Genomic DNA, 24,325 nt, shown 5'->3' with positions numbered 1-24,325 from the left:
CATATATGGCGACGGCAGATAAATGGAAAATCTTTACAGTCAATTTTTTCAAATGTAGCATGTTTTTGTCAATAGTTACTCAGGTGTAAAGTTTTTCTATACCTTTACCTTGACAAAACATGCTACATTTGAGAAAAATGACTAAAGATTTTACCTATATCTGCTGTGGCCATATTGGGATAGTTGTAATTCCAGTAACGGTTAGAGTGGGGTGCTCATTTTCACCATATCTTTCCATGTTTTCTAAAGTTTGTGTTCAGGTCTATATGTTTTTGAAGTATACTGATATTTCTATATGAAGATCATTAAACTTCAAATGCAAAACATTCCTAAACTTCAAAACATGTTTGTTTGAAAATAATCATCTGTAAAGTTCGATTAAAGGGCGTTTGAAATTTCCTGATGTTTTGTCAATTGTGGACACATACATGTATTCGCCGTTATTACACATCTATTTAAAACCAAATAACTACAGCTTCATATAATATTTATCAAATAAATTTCATTATAGATGAAAACAGGAGTCATTTCAAAGGTGTAAAAAACAGAAATTTAGGCCACTCAGTCAAAAAATTACTACGAAAAACTTCTTTGAAAATCGTGTTTTTCATTCAGGAAATTAACCGAAAATCGTTGTCTGTTTTTCAGTTCTTTGCAGTAAGTGCTGCAATTTTGTTTAAGTTTTAAAAATAATCATATTTGTTATAAACTTATAATTTATAGGCATATTTGGGCGAGGTTATTCAGTTATTTTTTTCAAGTATTGTAATTATTCATTTTGCTGGTGATTTTACAACAAATACATAGTTTTTTAGTGCCTGCGCCAACGTGACCCAGGAAGGTTATTATTCCAATGTCATCAGAACTGTTTTTGCTGTCTAAATCGCCATATTTTTTCCCGGGTCATGTAGGCACAAGCTATTAAATTTTAAGAAACAATGGTCAAAATTGTTGTTTTCCTTACTTTGAAGATTTTGATGTCCCAGCCTCAGCTCACCCATTTTCTGAAATTAATGGTTTTGAAGTTCATCCAAACAAACTTCAGACCTAAGGGAATATTTTTAAAGGGATATTTAGTAACTTTCCAAAACAAAATTAGATTAGAGAAATTATCTTTCTTATTGTACCTTGTCCTTTAAATATAATATATAGGTTTAACTATATATGCCTATATTTATATTGTTTCAAGATATCAATCTTAATTATACAGCTTGGGTAAACGTTTTTACAAACACAGCAAAGCAAGTTAACCAAAGTTTTACTCTACAAGCATGAGGAAATTAGCTGTAAACTTGCCAAAAAATACAACATATGCAAGAAACATCTAAATGTTTGACCACAATGTTTATAGATATAGGAAGATGTGGTGCGAGTGCCAATGAGACAACTCTCCATCCAAATAACAATTTAAAAAAGTAAACTATTATAGGTCAATGTACGGCCTTCAACACAGAGCCTTGGCTCACACCTAACAACAAGCTATAAAGGGCCCCATAATTACTAGTGTAAAACCATTCAAACGGGGGTTTGTCTATTTTAATTATCAACACCTATGCCCCACTCGCTCTATCATTTTCTATGTTCAGTGGAATGTCAAATTGGGGTAAATACTCATTTGGTATTAAAATTGCGAAGATCATATCATAGGGTACATGTGTACTAAGTTTCAAGTTGACTGGAGTTTAAGGGGGTAGACCTTGGTTCAGGGAGATAACTCTTTGAATCATCAGTACGTTTGTAATAGTCAAGTTCATCAATGTATTTTAAGCATTTACCTGAAACAGATTGAATATAATCTATGTAACCTAGAAGCTTAGAATATATTTTTAAAAATGGTTGACACAAACGTACTGATGATTTAAAGAGTTATTTAACTTAACCTAGGTCTACCTCCTTAACTTCATCAAAATCTACCATGACCAAAAACTTAAACACATGGACAAACAAATGAACAGACAAACAAACGGACAGCTGACAACAAACAAACGGATGAACAGACACACAGACCAGAAAACATAATACCCCTCTACGATCGTAGGTGGGCCATAAAAATTCAATTTTTGTACATTTCCAATTTAAAATTTCTGTACATTGCAAAAAATGTATTTATAACAAAAGTCAAGGATAAACTAAAAAAATGCATGACAAATTTTTTCATCCTAGCCACTCCCATAAAAATCAAATGGTAGCTCCCTTAAAATTTACCTTTTTGGAACAAATTCTACGTATGATTTGTGACTAAGACCCTGAGTTTTATCGCTGCCTTTGGGAACTAGCTGTATACAGGTCTTCTTTTCCAATTCTTCAAATGCCTTCTCAATTATGGCCTTCTCGTCAGAATTTGCTTAAATGATGAACAAATGTTTAAAGAGTTAAAAATTTATAAGGTGGTACATAACACTACAGGGAGATAACTCTGTAAAAATAGCTGAACCTTTTAGTCACTTTAAATTGTATTAAAAGAAAATATGAAGCTTCTCAATGGTCAAAATTAGTGTTAAATGTTAAACTGCTATATATATACAACTAGGTTCAAGTTTTTTTGAAATTTTTATATTTATTTCAATGGGTCAAATTAGATATTTTGATTAGATATTTACGAAAATTACAGGAGTTAAATTAATTTTAGTTAAGGTATTTCATATTACTTTAATTCACTCACCTAAATTTAATCTTTAAGGATGATTAGAGTGAACAAATAAAAAAGGTAATTTCTGTCAAAATAAACATGATAAATGATAGGTTTTATTAGCATTGCAATAACACAATGTAATCAAAGCCTGTATAAGGCCAACAAAAAAAAAGTATGATGACTTCAACCCTAACCTTCCCTAAAGTTTTTTTTTTACCATTTTTGATAAAGTTCTGTTAAAGTCACAATAATGCTCCCATAGACTCAATGTACAAAAATATTGAAAATTAATAAAGTCCCTACCTACTACCCTAGTTTTGTCATCAGCATGTGTCAGTAAACATACACTTTTTTTGGCCTATAAACTAGCTGACAAGGTGGTACCTAACACTACAGGGAGATAACTCTGTAAAATCAGCAGAAGGTTTAAATGACATGGTGTGGTTAAGTGAATATTAAGCTTATCAATGATTAAAATAAGTGTTTGTCAATCTGATAAATAACCAGTGTAATTTTTCTGATTAAATGGTTGGTTCAAATTTTTTGAAAATTTTATATATTTGCCAAAGGGCCAAAGTACATATTTTGTCAAAATTTAAAGAAAAATAAACAGGCCAAATTAATTTTAGTTAAGGTGTTGGGTACCACCTTAAGGAAGTTTCACTCTGTTAGAAAATAACTTCAGCTTGATCTGGGTCACAAAAAATGGCTATATATAGATATGCCATAGGATTAAAGCTAAAAAAACAGAAGGTTTGGTAAAAAACAGCTATTGGGAATGAGTCTCCAGTTACTGCTAACCAACTTATTTTCGCAGATACTCTATTTTGCGTTCAGCCCTTTCTATTCCATTTCAATATAAATTGTTCAATGATTTTCAAATTTATTTGATGAAGGAGAGTTTTTGGTATTCACAACTATTTCGTTTAAGTTTGGGTTTTTTTGACGAAAGTCATGAAAAAATTAGTCACACATGAAATTTAGTAACTTTACAGTTATTTTGATCTTATCAGAAATTATGTATGCTTACTTAAATTACCAACAATGGTATATGGTACAATGCCATCCTCCCATAAATCACTATCAGTCTTAAAATTTCTCTTGAATTCCTAAAAAAAATACAACTTAGATTTGTAGTATTTGTATTTTTATCCATCTGATGACTTATGCCTTTTTCAACTGATTTTTATAGTTCATTCTTATGTTGTACTGTAACATCACTGTCCCAGGTTAGGGGAGGGTTGGGATCCAGGTAACATGTTTAAACCTGCCTCATTCTCTATATATTTGCCTGTCCCAAGTCAGGAGCCTGCAATTCAGTGGTTGTCAATTGTTTGTATAATACATCTTGTTTTTCGTTCATTTTTTTACATTAATTATGCCGTTAGTTTTCTCATTTGAATTGTTTTACATTGTCATTTCTTGGCCATTTATAGATGACTTTGCTCATTGTTGAAGGTCGTACAGTGACCTATAGTTGTTAATTTCTGCATCATTTTGGTCTCTTGCGAAGAGTTGTCTCATTGGCAATCATACCACATCTTTTTATACTAGATTACATTTTTGATTGATTAGTGAGTTTAAGGATGTACTTAGGTGAAATTAAATAAATCAAGAATCTAAAATTGATACTAAAAGCCAGTAGAGCATTGGTTAAGGATCAAAATAAGCTAAAAATATTGATAGGTCATGGAGCTCCTTTTTGAGATATTTGAGATTTAAAATATGGCAGGTAAAGGCTGACTCAGACTTTTACCTTATATTTGCATTGGTACGTATTCTATTTGGGTCTCATATCAAAAGAAAAAAATCAAAAATCTTCTAAAATTGTGGTAAATGACCTTTTATGAGCTATTAAGTCTCATATAAAAAAATAAATGGGTGTTATTGGGCAAAATATTTTATATAGTATTGTATGGAAAAACACCAAGGAGTCCAAAAATTTACAGCCAGAATTTAAAGGTGTATAGGAAGAAGACAATTAACCTATCCTTAATATAATTTGATTGATTAATGTCGAAAAACTACATAAATTTGTTCATGTTTCGCATGAAAAAAAATTTTACTCAGAAAAAAAAAAGCCCTCTTGTAGTTAAATGGTTGCTTCCTAAAGGAAAATACTTCTATCAAAAGATCAGCAAGTTCTAGGTACTGTAAAATAAAGATGATTTAAACCCAATATCTTACATTGTCATTTTCTAGTCCCAGAGCTCTCTCCATCAGCTGTTCAGGCGTATATTTGTGTTTATCTAACGAATCTTCTTTTTGTTTTTGGTCTGATTCTGGATGCATTCCCATTGGCTAAGAAAATAATACAAGAAACACATTTAGTTTTAAAATCTTATTAGGTTATATGAAACGGGTTTATTCTTTGTAGCACATTATTATTATAATAATAAAAATGCGTTACTTTTTTTATCTTTAGAAATAAAAGATGCGTTACTTAACAATGCTTTCAGAATAAATACAATTACAAATGCAACCTACATTTGTTGCTTTAACTGTGGATTTTTACTAGTCATGCTAGTTCAATATAAGTTCTTTGATTTTTTTCTGATATTGAAATGGTCATGCTAATTCATTACTGTTTGTTGGATAACAAATTTGAGGATTTCGTGGGTACAGGGAAACCACGAATTTAAATGTTTAAGGAATTTCAAATTTTGTATAGGAATAATTGCAGACTCTTGGAAAACCACGAAATCAAATATCTATGAAAATAAAGGTTTTCCTTAATCCACGAAAATTGGTACCCACAAAAATAAATAATCCACAGTAAAATTTTAATCATATTGGACTAGGATAGCCAGTTATTGAACAAAAGTCAGTTACCTCAATGTATCTCTAAAATCTTCCAACAATAAAAACTGGTCACTATGATTATAACCAACAGTGGCATTAAACTATTGCCAATATCTTATCAACAATCAGTCTTATCACAAAAATGTATCATGCTTATGATCATGTGAAACGAATATTTCTGAACCAAAATCAGAACTCCCCCCCCCCCTGAAAATAGCTGCCTACTCAAAATCTTTAATTGCCCCAATGTGAAAAAGGTTTTTTCTCAATCAGATATGCATGAAGACTAAAAAACATATGAATCAACAATTTTCCCGCCAAAAAATAAATGAAATGTCTCTACACATGTACCTTTGGGTGTATGGTTTGGGCAAACACAAATATTTCTAAGTATGGCATAATTTTAAAGACCTTGTCAGTGATATTGTTTGCCTAATAAATTACCAGAGAATAAAGGCTTTTTCCCCTGTAGAAAAATCCCAATTTGAAAAAAAAAATGGCTTAAAATTATTCCCCAAAATAAATCTTTTTACCCAAACAGTATAGTAATTGAGCATGGATACAAATTGAAAAACACTCATTTAAAAAATTTTCATGTCTAAAATGACTATATGTGCAGATTTTAGGGTCTATTTTTGTATCATCACTGACAATAAGGGGTCTTTATTTTTCAAATGAGGGTTTACCTCTTGAAAGGGGGTCTGAAAATTGAACTTCCAGTCAAATTTATGGTTTATTATACAATTTCCCAATTTGATAAAAATGACTCATATTTTCCCAATAAAAAAGGGTAGAGGTACTTTTGAAAAAAGCCAACAATATCACTGCCAGTGGTTTTTGAAACTTTTATAGATTAACAAACCTTCTGGTCTTGTCCGTGAACTATAACATCCATTGATGCTATCAACTTGGCTAGGGTTGAATCTTGGTCAACATTCTAAAATATAATTAAATTAAAATGTAAATTTGAATTTTGAAATATTTTTCTCACATCGTCTTACTATTACACAAATTTGAAATTTTCACATGATAATGTTAAATCTGCATCAAACAAACATGTCAAAGTTCTTAAAGCATAAAATATGATTAAATTAAAATCAGTTTTTTTTTCTAAAATTTGCATCTTTTCCTGCTACACTGGTACTGTTTTACCAAATGAATATAATTATTATAATAATTTGAAATTTCGCACATGCCAATTTTGATTCTGCATCAACATAATCTAAAAGTTTAAAATACATTTCAACATGTTGAATTAAAATTAGGATGTTTTCCAAATATTTGCATTATTTTCTTGCTATGATGCAAATTTGTAATTCTCACCCACTTATTCAAATTAGAACAAAAAAATCAAAAGAATATGCAGAGAATTATTGAATTATTTCAAAGAAAACTGCTTTCTTTCACCATTAATTTCACTGTGAAAATTCACCAAGACAAGTGATCTTTAACTGTACCCCCTTGGCTATACTGTACCTCATCATCCAAAAGCTGACCGCCATTACTGGTTTTTTCTTCCAACTTTTCCTGTAATTGTTAAAACTAAATTTATTAAACTGTTCACACAGATATCCATCACATTTTTGTTATTTTGATTTTTGTTATTTTGATAATTTGACATTCAATGTATATACATGTAGTAAATTAAAATGCAAATGTTGAAATTAAAATAGCAACACTGCAATTAACGTAAATTATACTACTATTCAGTCAATCAACTATTCATAAGTGAAGGTAAACGTCAGCATCAATTAAATTATCTCCATAGAAATGAAATGTACTAATGCTTACATGGCTTAGGCCAAACAGAACGTGCATGTTTATTATCACATATGCTGAAACAAAATTAGGGTAGCTAAATTAAATACTAGATAGGTAGACATTTTTTTAATTTCTTATTTTATTCTTACATCTGTACATTGAGTCTATGGTTATTTTGCACAACTGCATAGCAAATATAATCTATTAGTCCAGGTTCTATACAAACTGATTTTATAAACATGTTACATGTTAAATCCAGGGGTGATTCCAGGTGTTTTCAAATGGGTCCCTTGACTACATCAAATTGGGAATTTTTACCCCAATTGGGAATTTTTTATGCATACAATCTAAAACGAAATAATATCATTTTCCTGGCCTATAAAAACGGAAAATGTTAAGTTTCACCTGTACACTAATTGAAGAAGTTATTGGATTCAGACCAGGGAAGTTGCAAACAAAAAATTCTCTGAAACCGATATTATCAAGATGCTTGATTTCTTGATTGACAACATATTTGTAACGTGTTTTTCAACAGACTGTCGGCATCCCAATGGGAACAAACTGTGCCCCTCTACTTGCCGACTTGTTTCTTTATTATTATGAGGCTGACTTCATGCAGGAAATTCTTAGGAAAACAGATAATCATCCCTTCGTAAATTTTACGGACGCCATCACGAGTTGGTTGACCGTTATGGAATAACCGTTTCACAAATGATATCGGATATGTTCCTTACGTCATATCTACAATCCCCTTCCTTTTCATGAATGTGACCTACCGAATTAGACTATTTACCGGATTTGTAATCACATAAGCAACACGACGGGTGCCACATGTGGAGCAGGATCTGCTTACCCTTCCGGAGCACCTGAGATCACCCCTGGTTTTTGGTGGGGTTCGTGTTTATTCTTTAGTTTTCTATGTTGTGTCATTTTTGCTATTGTTTTTCTGTTTGTCTTTTTCATTTTTAGCCATAGCGTTGTCAGTTTGTTTCAGATTTATGAGTTTGACTGTCCCTTTGGTATCTTTCGTCCCTCTTGTAATACATGAATACCATTATGCACTATCATCTTAACTTTGGTAAACAAGGCATATGTACCAGCTAACATAAACCTATGGCAAGCAGTTTAGCTATTTATTCGAATTTCAAATTATCTCAAATTATTTCATAATATATGAGATATCTTATATAACATATAAGATTTTTATAAGATATCTAATTTGATATATGAGATATCTTATATAATTTAATTTTTTAAAGCTATCTTATATTATATGAGATATCTTATAAAGTTTAAAAACTATAAGATATCTTATTAAATATATAATATATCTTATATACTTATAAGATATCTTATATAATTATAAGATATCTTATATACTTTATAAGATATCTTCTAAAGTTTATAAGATATCTCATTAAAGTCATAAGAAACGAGTGACCGGTGAAAAATAATGTTCTACCAATTCTTGAACTAATGCATACAAACATCCTAAACTTCGTCTTCTGTGCTCGAATTTATCATTTTTTTCGTGTAAATTTCGTATAATTGTCAATTTTTTTCTCAATCGGTCAGTGTTGTTGTGAAAATATGGCAGGTAATTAAAGTTCGTGTTTTGAAGCCGAAGTTTAACGATTGTCACCTGTTTGTCAACAATCGACGAAAAATAAACAAAAAAGCATGGAAATTGAGCACGTGTTTAACATGTAAATTCAGATAATAGTTTATTTTAAGGACATCCATGCGTATTGTGGTCACCGGATTTTTACGAGATGGGTCACACTGAGGTCACCTTGCATACGGAAAATATGTCGGGGAATAGCTTGCTGGAAGGAAGCTATTCAAATAAAGTAAACTTAAATTCTTCTAAATATGAATAAATTAAAGAATTTTCTTCAGAAAAAAGTATATGTACATAAGTTTTATAATGAAAACTATCCATTGAGTTATAAAAATCATATGCATTAATTTTTTTTGATTTGAGGTTTCTTATGACTTTAAGTATATGAAATATCTTATCAAAATTTTTTATACAAGATATCTTATATAGTTTATTTGATATCATCTTAAGAAAATTATATAAGATATATTATATGAATTATCTTATAATTTCAATACGATGTCTCTAATAATATATCTAATATGATATATAAGATATCTTAAATAATCTTTTTTATAAGATATCTTATACAAATATATATCTTATATAATAAAGAAGATATCTTATATCGATTATAAGATATCTTATATATAGTTCATAATATATATCATATAGTTTATAAGATATATGATAAAGAAAACTATATGAGATATCTTATAAACTATAAAAGATATCTCATAAACTTTATAACATATCTCATGAACTACAAATGTATGTAAGATATCTTATAAACTTTATAAGATATCTTACAAACTATATAAGATATCTTACAAACTATATAAGATATCTTACAAACTATATAAGATATCTAATGAACTATTATATAAGATATCTTATAAAGTTTATGAGATATCTTGAAGTTAGATTGAATATCAAAATGGCATGCCGTATTAACCACTGAAAAAACCCGCTGGGGCTCATTTAATGAATGGTCTATCATCAGCATTATTTTCAAAAACGCGCAAACTTTTGTCTTTTGAGGAAATAGAGCAAAATATAAAATAATTTCTTTTACAAAACAAGTTTTAATCAGGTTACATAACCGGCTCTGCTGGGGGATCTGCTTTTATAAGATCGGCACCCATTAAAATTTATTCATTAATGTTGTATCAAAATTTGAATTTGTTCTTTGCCGAGGTCTGCTTTGACACCAATTTTGACAAAAAGCATGTTTGCAATGCTGAGCGATCCACTTTTGCGAATTCAAATACTCCCATAACATTTTATTTGATTGAATCCGGCTGCTAAAATTGTTTACCTCAAGTTCAATGTTGACATAATTAAATTGTTGTTAATAAAATGCGATCATAGTCAGCATTCTTATCCGGATTTTACTACGTTTTGACGACAAACTATGACAAATTATAGTTGCCATAATCGGTGACTGAAACTTTTCCGGAAATACCGATTTTTATTTTATTTTCCTGAATTTGGAATTTATATTAAAAAACATTTTTTGGGGCCGCTGGCAGATTTAAGGGCCGCTAAGCGGCCCTAAACTATATAGTGGAATCATCCCTGTAAATCACAAACTAACTTTTAAATCTTGAAATTGATTTAATGTTAGGCAGCAACCATTTGATTTTCTGGGGGGGGGGGGCTATGGATTTTTTTTGAAAAAAAGTTTTGTTTCCAGTAATTGGAGAAAAAAATAATTTGTTTTTGATTTTGAGAAAAAAAATGTTTGTTTCCCCCTTAGCTGCCACTATATGTAATGCTAAAATTGAAAGAAAAAATTGTTTTCGACTTGGCGCGAAAAAAATAGATTGTTTTTCGCCACAGGCAAAAAAAAAGTTTGTCCAGAAAAAAAATCCATACTCCCCCCTCCCCGAAAAAACAAAAGGTTGCTGCCTTAATCAACCCCAAATGAGCTGGGCAAGGGTAAAATAATCTACATGGAAACAAGATGTGCATAATGCTTTAGACAACTGCCTTTTTTTCCATCCTTTTTTTACATGAATAATTCAGATGTCATCCTGCATGGTTTTTTTAAATTGCTCATCCTCAAGTCCCACCACTATATAAATCTACCGTGTTTGGAAGTGTATAGTACACACTTTTTTACAAAAAATATGTAGTTGGTACAAAGGGGTGCCAATTATAAACAACTATTGAAAGTTTTTTTGTTTTTTTTTTTTATAATAAAAATTGTCTCTTCTTATTGTTAATTATCCTAATGGTAGCTCCTTTAAAAGTTGCAATATGCACCTCTTCGTTTGCAGGATCATCCACACCCTCATCTTGTGTTGGGCTATCTTCATCATAGTAACTGTTCCCATCGTCACGTCTTAGTAATTCTCTACCAAAGGAGTCTGTGTTGGTCTGGAAGTGATAAAATACAGTACATACAGGGTGATTGACCTATCATGGTCCAATATCCAAAACATAAGTATACAGTGTTGGGACTAGCATATTTGATTTGATTTTTGGTGTTTTTAACGCCACTTATTTAAGCACTTCATTTAGGCTTTTTCATGGCAGTCACATTTTTTTGGTGGAGGACTAGCCAGAGTGCCCTGATAAAAACCAACAACCTTCAATAGGTTCAAACTCACAACCTCAGTTTTGATTGGCTAGTGATATTACAGTAACTACTTAAGACCACTCAACCACAGAGGCCCCAGAACTAGCATATCAAACAAGTCATAGAACCTCAAGAATTAAATTTGATGAAATTCTCATTTCTGTTCAAAACATTTCAAAAGGAAATTAAACCAAATTCATATCATAATTAAAAGTCATAAAATATCAAAAACAAACAGTGATGACTACTTATTCTCCAAAATTATATATAATCTAACCTTAAAACATTTCAGGAATCGATTAGCATATATATATATATATACATGTATAAATCAAACAACCCCAAGAATTCAATTTGTGTGAAATACTTATTTCTGTTCAAAAGGAAATAAACCAAATTTATATAATAACTAAAAGGCATAAAATTAAATTAACTAGTGATGACTAAGGCTAATTCTCTAAAATTAGATATGAACTTACCATAATACCAGGAATATTAAAACATTAAGAATCAGCATTATATCAAAGAACCCCAAGAATTCAATTTTTTATGAAATTTAACAAAATTATAATTTAGGACTCTGTGGAGTCTTTAAAAAATCTATGAAACTTAGTTGTGTGTGTAATTATCTTTATGATAAATAATGCGGTCATATATTATCTGCAAAATTTCCTTAAAATCATCAAATCAGGGGCAGTAACCAAACAGGATGTCTGATTTGATGTCCGAATATTTCAGGGCAGCCAGATAGATCTTAACCTGATTAACAATTTAACCCCTTGTCATATTCGCTGTAAATGCTTTGGTTTTGTGAAATAATTCAAAATCTACAATTCATCCCCATGTTCTATTTTTAGCCATGGCGGCCATCTTGATTGGTTGTCCTGGGACATATTTTTAAACTAGATACTTCAATGACTATTCTGTTTTTAAAATTGAAGTCAAATAGTATTAACATTCAACCGAGCTTGTATATGTTATCCATGCGCTTCCCTCATTTTACACAAAATTATATGTCTCCGATTCTAGAGAAAATATATATTTTTCTATGTGTTTCAAAATTTATGTCATCATGTATATTGACTTATTGGAAATATACACACAGCAGTTATTCCTAGATAAACGTATATTGTACCCTTATATCCACATGCACAAAAAGGACTGATCGGCATAAAGCTGAAAAAAGTGTATTATTACTGTCTTTGCCCAACGAAGTGATAGTTAAAAACAAAACAATGACGGGAAAATAAAAAAAATCCGTGGTGGTCGCATGGAGCTGTGGCGGAATAGAAGTTCCTTCATGATAATATATATGTTCCAAAGGAAGAAATATTTTGGAACCCCGATTTTTCGGACGATCAATGCATTTGTATGGGGACTAGTCTCAGAAAGATACATTGTATTATATGTCTCTGTCTCAGGTATTAAATACTTCAATTTGTAAAAGGGGGAGGTTGGAGGGGTCCGATTCCAAAATCCCGAGCTCCCGAATTTAAAGAAATTTAAACCCTCAATCACGAAAAACGGAAAAAGAATCCCAGAATCCCGAAATGACCAATCCCGAAGGCTCGGGCTCAAAACACCCGATCCCGCAGTACCGATAAAGGTCCGACCATCCTCTAACGTATATAGTAACTTACCCCAATTTCCTCTTGAAAATAATCCTCGTCTCCATCTGACAATTCTAAAAGTAGGTTGATTTATTAGTTTACATTGCGATTTATATCAATGCTATAAAACAGGTGAAAATATATCATTTCCAATCAAACACACCTTAAATACTAAATAGGTGAAAAACTATCATGGCCAGTCAAACACACATTAAATACTAAATAGGTGAACATATATCATGTCCAGTCAAACACACCGTTTTCTTTTATCCCCAGGAATAAACCATCTAACTCCAGAGACACATATAAAACAATTGACGTATAATATAAATTCCTGCGATCTCCAAGTCAGCACCATTCATTTCGAATACAGTCGTTGTCGTTTTTTCATGTCCATTGGCGGATCCAGAGGGGCGGGGGGTGGAGGGGGGCACAGGCACTTGTTTCTATCCATAGGAAGGTCGACTATCCATAACTTCTATTTATATGGATAGTCGACCTTCCTATGGATAGAAACAAGTGCCGGGGGGGCGGGGGTTGGACCCCCTTTTTTTGGACGATGAATGCATTTGAATGGGAGCATTTAGTTGGAACCCCCTCTTAACTCTGGGTTGGGAGCCCCCCTTTTTAAAATGGCTGGATCCGCCACTGCATGTCTAATATTTGTTGTTGGTCAAGTGTTGTTTTTTTTTTGTGTAAAGCAGATCGTTGGTCAAGTGTTGTTTTTTTTTTGTGTAAAGCAGATCGTAAGTTTTCTGGTTTATAAATTGTTAATCTACATTTTTATTATATAACCGGTTTTCTCATTGTTGAAGGCCGCGTGTGGATGCCTTATGACATTTTTTTACATCCTCTTCATCTGTCCATTTGACACCGGATGCAGTATTTGTCTCAATGGCAATCATACTACATCTGGCTCGAAAAATGGGCCGGGGATATAAAAGTTATATTTAAAAAAAAAAAAAAAGTATACACAAACATGCCTTACACGATTTTTGTAAAAGACAAACAAGTGAACCGAGAAACAAGAAAAAAGTGATTTCTAGTCTTGACTTTTTAATTTCAAATATTACCCTATACAGATAGATATATTTTATTTCCAATAGTGGACCCATTACGGGCATAATCAGTACATTGATTTTTTTATCACGCAATTGCAATAGACAAATGCATTTTGTGTTGTGCAAATTGAGTTTTATTATATGAGCGTAAGATCATAGGCGGATCCAGGGGGGCCTGGGGGGGCCTGGGGGGCCCGGCCCCCCCCCTTTCGTGGGAAAAATTTGGTTGATTATATAGGGAATCATTGAAGCATGACTGGAGCGGGCCCCCTCTTAGGTCAGTCAGCGGGCCCCCCCTTAGGAAAAGTTCTGGATCCGCCACTGAAGATGCCCTTTACCATCAGGCGTCAAACAGTCATTTTAGGCTACCTTCCTTAACACGAAATAACACGACGGGTGCCGTATACGGTGCAGCAAATGCTTACCCTTCCGGAGCACCTGATTTCACTCCCGGTTTTTAGTGGTGTTCGTGTTGTTTCTTATTTATTATTTATAACTGTTGATGTAAATGTCCTTTGGTTTTGTGAGTCTTTGCTTACTCATTGGTTTTAATTGTTATTGCCTTTTGCGCCAAATTGGTTATTTTTTTTGCGAATTTTACCGTTATTTGTCATGAGGGTACACCCATTACGACACTCACATATGTGATTGCTAAATCCGAAGGTGTAAAAATGCGATTTTTTTTATAAGTTTCCTCTAATAGCTAGCAAGTGAAACAATAAATTAATTGCATTTTATTGTGATAGATGATCAATGCCGGGAAGGACGGGTCGATGAATGGCTTATCTAATGTCCAACGGTAAATCAAATTCACTATCAGTATGAAAAAAATGTCCATTGTATAAAACAAAACAAAAACGAAAACGAAAATTCACATGTACATTAGAAAATTAAACAGCTAAAGCAGATCCTGCTCCATTATAGGAGACCATTAGTGACAAGTCTGCTATTTGACAAAGTAGAAAACTAATCGGTATTTACTGTACTTTTTAAAATATCATTTAACTACATTCTGAAATTAGATACGCCCTACATAAATGTATTCATTTGTTATCATGGTTATGTTTGACAAGCATGCTTTTCGCAACATCGTCTTTTCGAAACGCGAAAACCAATAATATAATAAGTTAACAAAGTTATGCCTTGGGTTAAAGCTAATTACCAAATGTTTGTAGAGCAAGACTTTGGTTATCGTGCTTGCTTTGTTTGTATATTTTACAATGTACAGCGGCTTGAATAACTCCTAATCAAATTTAAATATAGCATATAGGTTGAACTATACCTATATATATTGTTTTAAGATGTCAATCTGAATTACAAAGCTTGCTCAATGGGTAAACATTTATACAAACAAAGCAAGCAAGCCAACCAAAGTTTTACTTTACAAGCATTATCAAATTAGCTGTAATTATAAAGGACAATTTTCAGGAAAGATAGAAAGATAAAAACATGAATATATATATATTACCTTTTAAAAGCTTCTTCAAAAAATATGCATCAGTAATACAAAGACACAGAACAAAAATCACAAGAAATTTTGCGGGAACCATATTTCACTGCCGTCCGTGCAGAATGCTGTCCGCTGTCACACTGTACCCGAATTACGCCCCAAACCATTAAATAGTAAGTGTTTTGAGGCGCCAATAAGGTGTCAACCCGTAATTATTATTTCCATGATATTTCATGCAACATTATGACAGGAATGAATAAAAATATTTATCAAAGATAGAAAAAATGTATTTTATAACGTGCAAAAAGGTTACTTTTATTTTATCAAGCAATTCAAAAACTACCTGCAAGGCACATGCGTGCAAACGGGGACTTAGTACACATCATTTGAAAATATACTAACTGAGGCCCGCCAGTGGGTGCAGGATTTTCTTGTTGTATTTTAGACCCATTAATGGCTTTCGGTTGTTTTCTGGTCTTTTGGTCGGGTTGTCTCTTTGACACATTAGGGAATTTCTATACTTACTAGTATAGAAAGTCCTTGGGCACATACATGTACCCATTTCCATTCTCAATTTTTCAGTTGACAGTTTCTGTTTTTATCTATCATGATAAAAATGTAATGTTTAGGATTTTAATTATTATTCTGTAATTATCAATAATTCATAGAATACATTATATAGAAAATTACGCCGTATTAGGGAGCAACCAGAAATATTTTTCCTGCATATGGTTTTTTTTTTAGTTTTTCGACGCTATCAATCAAATTATTTTTCATTAAAATTTAAAATATGGGGGAAATTTGGACTCAGATTTGTTTTTAAAGAAAAAAAAAACAACATTACCCAGGCCCATAAGATGTTAAATTGTCGTTCCGTCTTAGTAAAAATCGGACAGGGGACTACTCGATTGGACATCACATGACTTAAATTGATGCGTCGGTCACATTTTGATTTTACGTATGTCTTTTGTGTAATCATTTCAGAAAATGCACTCAATCTATACCTTTAGCCTTTAAAGATTTATTTTTATAAATTTTCTGAGAAAAAAAGGCACGGTTTTGAAGTAAGTAGAATGTAAGTTATTTTTCTACAAGCATCATTTCTTATCTTTTACGTAAAAGTTGAGTTTAAGGTTAGAGCTAATTTCCTAATGCATGAAGAGTAAGCAGGTACACAGTTTAAATCTTAAAAGGGGCAATTGATCTTCAATAAAAAGGGGATTCCACTAGTTCAAACTGAACTCCATGAAAGAGTACCATAGTGCTGAATTGGCAATAAAAAAAAACCGATTCGAGCATATTTTTTACTCAAAGGCGATCGCACTCTTTACACTTCATTTCCTCAAAATGTATATACTTTCATTTGTCTTTGTTGTGCCATTCGCGTCATTAACGTAGATATATAATATACAATAGTGTATGGGGTAGGCTGGTATCGTGTGTTTTTTATATCATCTATCCAGCTCTTTATTTTTTCTCTTTTTTTTTTTTTAAATTAGCATAAGAGGGTTTCATTTCAAAATATAAAATTAAATTTAAGCCAGTTTCATACACTTACCGATGAACATGTCGAGGTATTAAAATGCACACATGCAAATCTTTATATACTTAGATAAATAGAAATTATTTCAAATGTACTGACATTCGTAACCAAAAAGATGTTTTGTAAAGAATATAGACCTAAATAGGTGAAAATATATCATGTTCAGTCAAACACACCGTTTTCTTTTATCCCCAGGAATAAACCATCTTACTCCAGAGACATATAGAACAATTGACGTATAATATAAATTCTTGCGATCTCCAAGCCAGGGGGTTTGACATCCCTTTTTTTGGACGATCAATGCATTTGAATGGAAGCATTAAGTTGGAAACCCCCTTTTTTTACTCTGGGGAACCCACTTTTTAAAATGGCTGCATCCGCCACTGCATGTCTAAAATTTGTTGTTTGTCAAGTGGTTTTTTTTGTAAATCAGATCGTCAGTTTTCTGGTTTATAAATTGTTTAATCCACATTTTTATTATATAACCGGTTGAAGGTCGTGTGGATCACTGGGGTAAAGCTGATGACCGTAACTGCATTCACGGTCATCCCAAGATGTCGGATGAAAAATTAGGTCAGTTTCTGTATTGTCTGTTAAAGTGTTTCTATATCATTTTCTTTACAAATCATACATTGAAACGATGTAAATTTATAAAAGAATCACTCGAAAATCACTAATTACTTCCGAGAAATGTGCATGAAACGGGAAATTCGATTTGAAAAAATCGTTAAGATGACCGTAAATCATAAACAAAATATTTTCAAGATGACCGTAACATAAAACAAGGATGACCGTGATTGGTAAAAAGATGACCGTAACTTGTAAAGGATGACCGTAATTTGTAAAGACTGACTGTAATTTATATAGGACGACCGTAACTTTTATAGGATGACCATCAATTCTAAGAAATATCCGTATTGTATTCAAAGCTTTTTGGTTGAGTTTGTCGATCTTAATAGGGGCTCGGTTAGCGGATATAAATATGTTTCATAAATTTCTTTTTTTAAACTATAATATAATTGGCCATATTTAGGATTTATAACAATGATAGTAAATTGCATATTTCTCGTAAACAATGAAATATTTATTGATATCGACGTTAAAATTTTAACACAAATTTACAGCGATACGACGAAAATTTGAAGAAACATGAATGTGTCCCTAGTACACGGATGCCTCATCTACACTATCATTTTCTATGTTTAGTGGACTATGAAAATGGGATAAAACTGTAATTTGGCATTAGAATTAAAAAGATCATTCCATAGGAAAAATGTGTACTAAGTTTCAATTTTATTTAACTTGAAGCTGGACAAACGGACAAACAAACAGACGAACGGACGAACGTACGCAGAGACCAGAAAAACATAATGCCAATAAATGGAGCATTAAAAACATTAATAATACATACGAATATTTGGTAATCGAGCCCATTTGTATGGGTCCAGAGGAAGCAGATTAAAATCTTAATTTGTCTTGATATATGCAGGCGGAAACACTTTTGAAATAGAACAAAAGAATCGAAGCTCTGTGTTTATCGAGAAAGCGATAAAAGTTAACTGTAATGTTTGATATAGTAACAAAATTTTAAAAAGTTAATAGAAACAAATAAAACAACAATTTTCTTATTTTAAAAACACCATTTGCATAAGTTTTCAATGTATCTGTTACATAGTAATGCAAAACAATAAGATATCAAGTCGACGACATGGTTCTTATCGGGGCCATTTATAGCTGACTATGCGGTATGGGCTTTGCTCATTGTTGAAGGCCTTACGGTTACCTATAGTTGTTAATGTTTGTGTCATTTTGGTCTTTTCTGGATAGCTGTCTCATTGGCAATAATACCACATCTTCTTTTTTATATATAGTATCTATAAGTTGGATGTAGAAAATGCATAACCTCCGATTTTTTTTATCACGGACGGAGAACATATCAATCTTTTAGTTCAGAAATTTTCGTGTCTGCCCTTCCATTATGTGAATCAAGAAAAAATTCCCCAAAACAGGTAACGATTGTATCGAAAAGAGAAAAATCGAGTGCACCTTTTTATGTTAGGGCATGTTTGGGGTGTATATTTTGTCTTTAAAACGTTCAAAGCAAGAGTATTTTATATAGCATCTCGCTTCAGATTCTATCATTATTATATATCAAAGCTACAGGTTGACTTTATAACGTAAAAAAATGACAGTACGAAAAGATGAAATATATGGGTCAATTGAGATACCTATCTAATGAATCACAAAAACAGAGTAGGTGTGTTCGAATAGCTATTTTTTCTAAAAGTACTTGACGACAGTCTTTTAATTTGGATGATGAAAATGTGTGTGTGATAACTAGGGTTTATAATCTTCAACCACTGAAAATGTTTAGTCTGCCCTTCCACGAAATATTTAATTAGAATTTTTTTAAATGCTTAAGAATTTCAAAAATTCCATCTGACATCCAAACAGACAATATTGTTAAGTTGAATCAATGCAGACAAGATCATTAACTAATGCTCATTAGCTAGTAGATACATTTGTATTTTAAAATATAACTGACATATAACGATCGATCGTAATGGTGCTATGTGGATAAATTTATCAGTGTTCAAGAGCAAAATTGGCAGAGCGTCATCCCTACAATGGCTTCCATTTATACGACTGTGAGCATGAACTGGCGTAATGGGGAGATAATTTTGAAGAAGTAGAATCCTGACTGTATGAATAACATTTCTGTATATATACAAATTGACAACGTTCCGCCTTGTGATACGCTTTTCGTACAATACTATTTTAAGGATCTACTTTGCTGGAGCTCACCTTCACTAGTTTATTCGAATGATATTTTCAAAATATTTCTGTTATTTGCACGACAAAATGAAAGACGATATAATATCAATGGGTGTACATGCAATTTTTTGGCATTTTTAAAAATGTGTATTTATTATATGTCATTAAAAGGAATCCCAGAAACAAACATGTCTTTTGGAAAATTCATTTTAAAAATTGAACCCTCTACTGTAAAAAAGATACATATGGTAATCTTTGCATTTGAAGCACGTCTTATTTTCTTCTACCTATAGGATAAAATTTCATATTAATATGTGTATACCAACACGATTAATCATTTGATACAAAAAGATAGTTATATAAATACGGATATTTCTTAGAATTGAGGGTCATCCTTTAAAAGTTACGGTCATCATTTACAAATTACGGTCATCTTAAAAGCAGTTACGGTCAGCCTTGTTATGAATCGCTGATTCTGTTACGGTCATCTCGATTGTGATTTACGGTCATCTTGGCGATTTTTTCAAATCGAATTTCCCGTTTCATGCACATTTCTCAGAAGTAATTAGTGATTTCCGAGTGATTCTTTTATAAATTTACATCGTTTCAGTGTATGATTTGTAAAGAAAATGATATAGAAACACTTTAACAGACAATATAGAAACTGACCTAATTTTTCATCCGACATCTTGGGATGACCGTGAATGCAGTTACGGTCATCAGCTTTACCCCAGTGTGGATGCCTTATGATATATCGTTACATCCACTTCATCTGTCCATTTGACACCGGATGCAGTATTTGTCTCAAAGGCAATCCTACAACATCTGGATCGAAAAATGGGGATAAAAAAGTTATTTTTTAAAAAGAAAAAAAAAGTATACACACATATGCCTTACATGATTTTTGTAAAAGACAAACAAGTGAACCGACGTTGGGTTCTAGAGACAAGAAAAAAAGTGATCTCTAGTCTTGAATTAATTTCAAATAATTTTATATTACCCTATATACATTTGCTTTTTTGTGAATTTAGAATTTCGAACAAAAGCCACCATCAATTTAGTTATTTATTCCATATGAAAGTTTTGTGTTGCGCAAATGGATTTTTTTTTATCGGATTTCGTTTCTACACATAAGAGACATATGAGGGTAAGATGCCCTTTACCATCAGGTGTGAAACAGTCATTTTAAGCTACCTTCCTTAACACGAAATAACACGACGGGTGCCGTATACGGTGCAGGGAATGCTTACCCTTTTAGAGCACCTGATTTCACTCCCGGTTTTTAGTTGAGTTCGTGTTGTATCGTATTTATTATTTATAACTGTTGATATGTCTTTTGGTTTTGTGAGTCTTTGTTTACTCATTGGTTTTGATTGTTATTGTCTTTTGCGACAAATTGGTTAATTTTTACCATGATTCGTCAAAATATCCTTATCGTGATTCGCCAGAGGTTTCAAATAATTCAGTATCGTTGGCGTCATTTTTGAAAAAAAAAACACCGTGATTCGTCAAAATTAATAAAAGAAAGTGTCATTTAATCGTCATGCACCAACATTTATTGACATTTGGCAAGAATTTTACCGTTATTTGTCATGAGGGTACCCCCATTACGACCCTCACATATGTCATTGCTATATCCGAAGGTGTAAACATATGCGAATATGTGTTTTTTTTTAAGTTTCCTCTTATAGTTAGCGAACAATAAATTAACTGTATTTTATTGTGATAGATGATCAATGCCGGGAAGGACGGGTCGATGAATGGCTTATCTAATGTCCAACGATAAATCAAATTCAAAATCAGTAAAAAAAAATGGCCATTGTATAAAACAAAACAAAAACAAAAACGAAAATTCACATATACATCAGAAAATTAAACAGCTAAAGCAGAGCCTGCTCCATTATAGGAGACCATTAGTGACAAGTATGCAATTTGAAAAAGTAGAAAACTAATCAGTATTTACTGTACTTTTTAAAATATCATTTAATATGTTCTAAGAAAAGGACTACTGTAAATTATGGAACTACATTCTGAAATCAGGTACGCCCTACATAAATGTATTCATTTGTTATGTTTGACAAGCATGCTCTTCGCAACATCATCTGTTCGAAACGCGAAAACCAATTATATTATAAGTTAACAAAGTTATGCATTGGGTTAGAGCTAATTTCCTAACGCATGTAGAGCAAGACTTTGGTTAGCTTGCTTGCTTTGTTGGTATATTTTACAACATATAGTAGTTTGAAATCAAATTTTCATATAGCATACATAGGTTTAAGGTTCATGTGGACCCTATGGCTAAAATGGCCGTATTTTCACCTCAAAATTTACTCTGAGTACAGACAAACCTGTGCATCTGTAACAAATTTCAGGCATGGCATGCCCTAGATAAATGAATTTTAAGTATGTTTCATGTTTTAGAAAAACAAAAACTTACCAGGATTTTGCCGTGCACTTTTTTTCATTCCTTCAGAAGGTGCCAAAATAAACTAAGTTGGGAAACAGGTTTGAGAACTTCCCCACAGGTAAAAATTAATGTGAGCATTTTTATTGATATGGACATTACATGGACAATAGATACCTGACAATAATTGGTTATTTAAACTGTGTACCTGAGTGGACCATATCAAGGTAAACTCAACTGTTTGTTAATTTTATCATCTTCTGCAGAGACGAAAAAAAGTGTACCGCAAAATCCAGTTAAGTTAAGAATTTTCTAAATCATACAATTCATTTGAATTCTATTTATCTAGGGCATGCCATGCCTTAAAACTTTTCCAGATGCACAGGTTTGCCTGTACTCAGAGAAAAATTAGAGGTGAAAATACGGCCATTTTAGCCATAGGGTCCACATGAACCTTAAACTATGCCTTTAGATAGTGTTTCAAGATCAGGAGCGTAGCTAGGCCAAAATGATGTGTACGCAATGCCGGAGGTCTGGGGCCGGTCAAGGCCCCCAGAAGCTCTAAGATTAAATGGTGCAAAATCCTGCATTCTCGCGGTTTCCTGGGACTGAAAATGACCTCACAGAAATCTTATTTTCATGAGTAACAAAACAACTTTTGAAAATTATAATTAAATTTGAAAAAAAAATAGAGAAAAAAAAACTTTTAATGTGTAGTGGGTAGAGCTTATTTATATATTAGGTAACAATTAAAATATATAGTGTCACCACCATATATTTTAATTGCTACCTAATCAGTCTCAACCCACTATACATTCACTGAGAAAATCCAAATTTCTAAGCCTTAAAGGGTATTCTTTTTTATTGAGAAAATACATAAATAAATCGAATCACATGTTTTTGTTTTATTTAATGATAAGAGAACAAGCAGTCTTTCTTTTAGCCTGTAATTCTCAAAGTTAGTTCTGAAAGTCAATGACCATTTCCTTTCCAGTTATCAAAAACCGTGTCTGTTGAAATTTGTTTTTCGTGGTATATTTTCAATAGAACAAGCCCAGATAAACGTTTGGATTTCATCGTATTTCTTTAGTCGTCTCATGGTACTGAAAGAGTGTTCTATCGTTGTTGTCCAGACCGACATACATGCATATGATATGATAAGTATTTTAAAGATTCCAGGGTATAAATCCTTGTTTATAACATCATAGTTTGGAAACCTTTAACTATACATTTGTATATAAATACTTTTGAAGTCCCAAAAATCTACAAAAAAAAGCTTCAAAACAAAATCTGAGTTCTTTTTATCAACTTCCAAAAACGAGTCTTTTATTTTTTACAAAGCAAGAAAAACAAGCACTTTAAATTTTGCACATATGGAGAATAAGCACTTTTAATCTCGAGACACGTATAATTAAATAACCGAGGCACTCATCTTGCACGACCGAACATAAAATAAAAAAGTAAAAAACACGTTGATCGTAAACAAAAACGGCGAATAGGTTGCAAAAGTATTACCCTTATAGAACATCACATTTTATTTCATCAGTCATTTTAAAATCTTCAGAAAAGATGTCAGGGTAAGGAGGCATAGTAGACGCACTTATCGTATTCTGAAACCCCGAGAAATCTTTACATTTTCAGGACCAGCATCGTGATTGTGCTGCTGATGCAAACAATTAAAATAGCCGATTTCTCGGGGTTACATTCATGACAGATAAAAAGTTAAAAATATAAATATATATTACCTTTTAATAACTTCTTCAAAAAATATGCATCAGAAATACCAAGACACAGAACAAAAATCACAAGAAATTTTGCGGGAACCATATTTCACTGCCGTCCGTGCAGAATGCTATCCACTGTCACAATGTACCCGAATTACGCCTCTAACCATTAAATAGTAAGTGTTTTGAGGCGCCAATAAGGTGTCCACCCGTAATTATTATTTCCATGATATTTCATGCAACATTATGACAAGAATGAATACAGATAGAAAAAAATGTATTTTATAATGTGCACTAGTAAACAAAATGAGCTTATTGTACTTTTCAGGCATTTGAATAACTATCCGCAAGGCACAAACGGGGATTAATTGTACACCAT

At 32.1% G+C, this 24,325-nt stretch overlaps 1 protein-coding gene across 4 annotated transcripts in view; it reads right to left on the bottom strand.

Annotated features, from left to right (window-relative positions):
- LOC139495209 (protein SpAN-like) overlaps positions 1-24,100 on the bottom strand; it is a 38,723-nt gene extending 14,623 nt beyond the window's left edge. For 3 of the 4 annotated variants that reach the window (XR_011657289.1, XM_071283423.1, XM_071283425.1), the window contains exons 1-8: positions 15,519-15,676; positions 13,020-13,063; positions 11,064-11,177; positions 6,911-6,961; positions 6,297-6,371; positions 4,820-4,933; positions 3,663-3,741; positions 2,206-2,344 (exon numbers count right to left, since the gene is read on the bottom strand). Coding sequence is in view for 3 of the 4 variants with exons in the window: in XM_071283423.1 (XP_071139524.1) it covers positions 2,206-2,344; positions 3,663-3,741; positions 4,820-4,933; positions 6,297-6,371; positions 6,911-6,961; positions 11,064-11,177; positions 13,020-13,063; positions 15,519-15,600 (698 nt within the window). In the remaining variant the exon portion in view is untranslated. Of the gene's footprint in view, positions 1-2,205; positions 2,345-3,662; positions 3,742-4,819; positions 4,934-6,296; positions 6,372-6,910; positions 6,962-11,063; positions 11,178-13,019; positions 13,064-15,518; positions 15,677-23,967 lie in introns of those variants that run through there. The other variant, XM_071283424.1, reaches the window with a different exon arrangement.
- Positions 24,101-24,325: the final 225 nt, after the last annotated feature.

Source organism: Mytilus edulis, chromosome 11 (assembly GCF_963676685.1).
Source record: "Mytilus edulis chromosome 11, xbMytEdul2.2, whole genome shotgun sequence".
Classification (NCBI taxonomy): Eukaryota; Metazoa; Mollusca; class Bivalvia; order Mytilida; family Mytilidae; genus Mytilus; species Mytilus edulis.
This window is presented reverse-complemented; position numbering and strand designations above follow the sequence as displayed.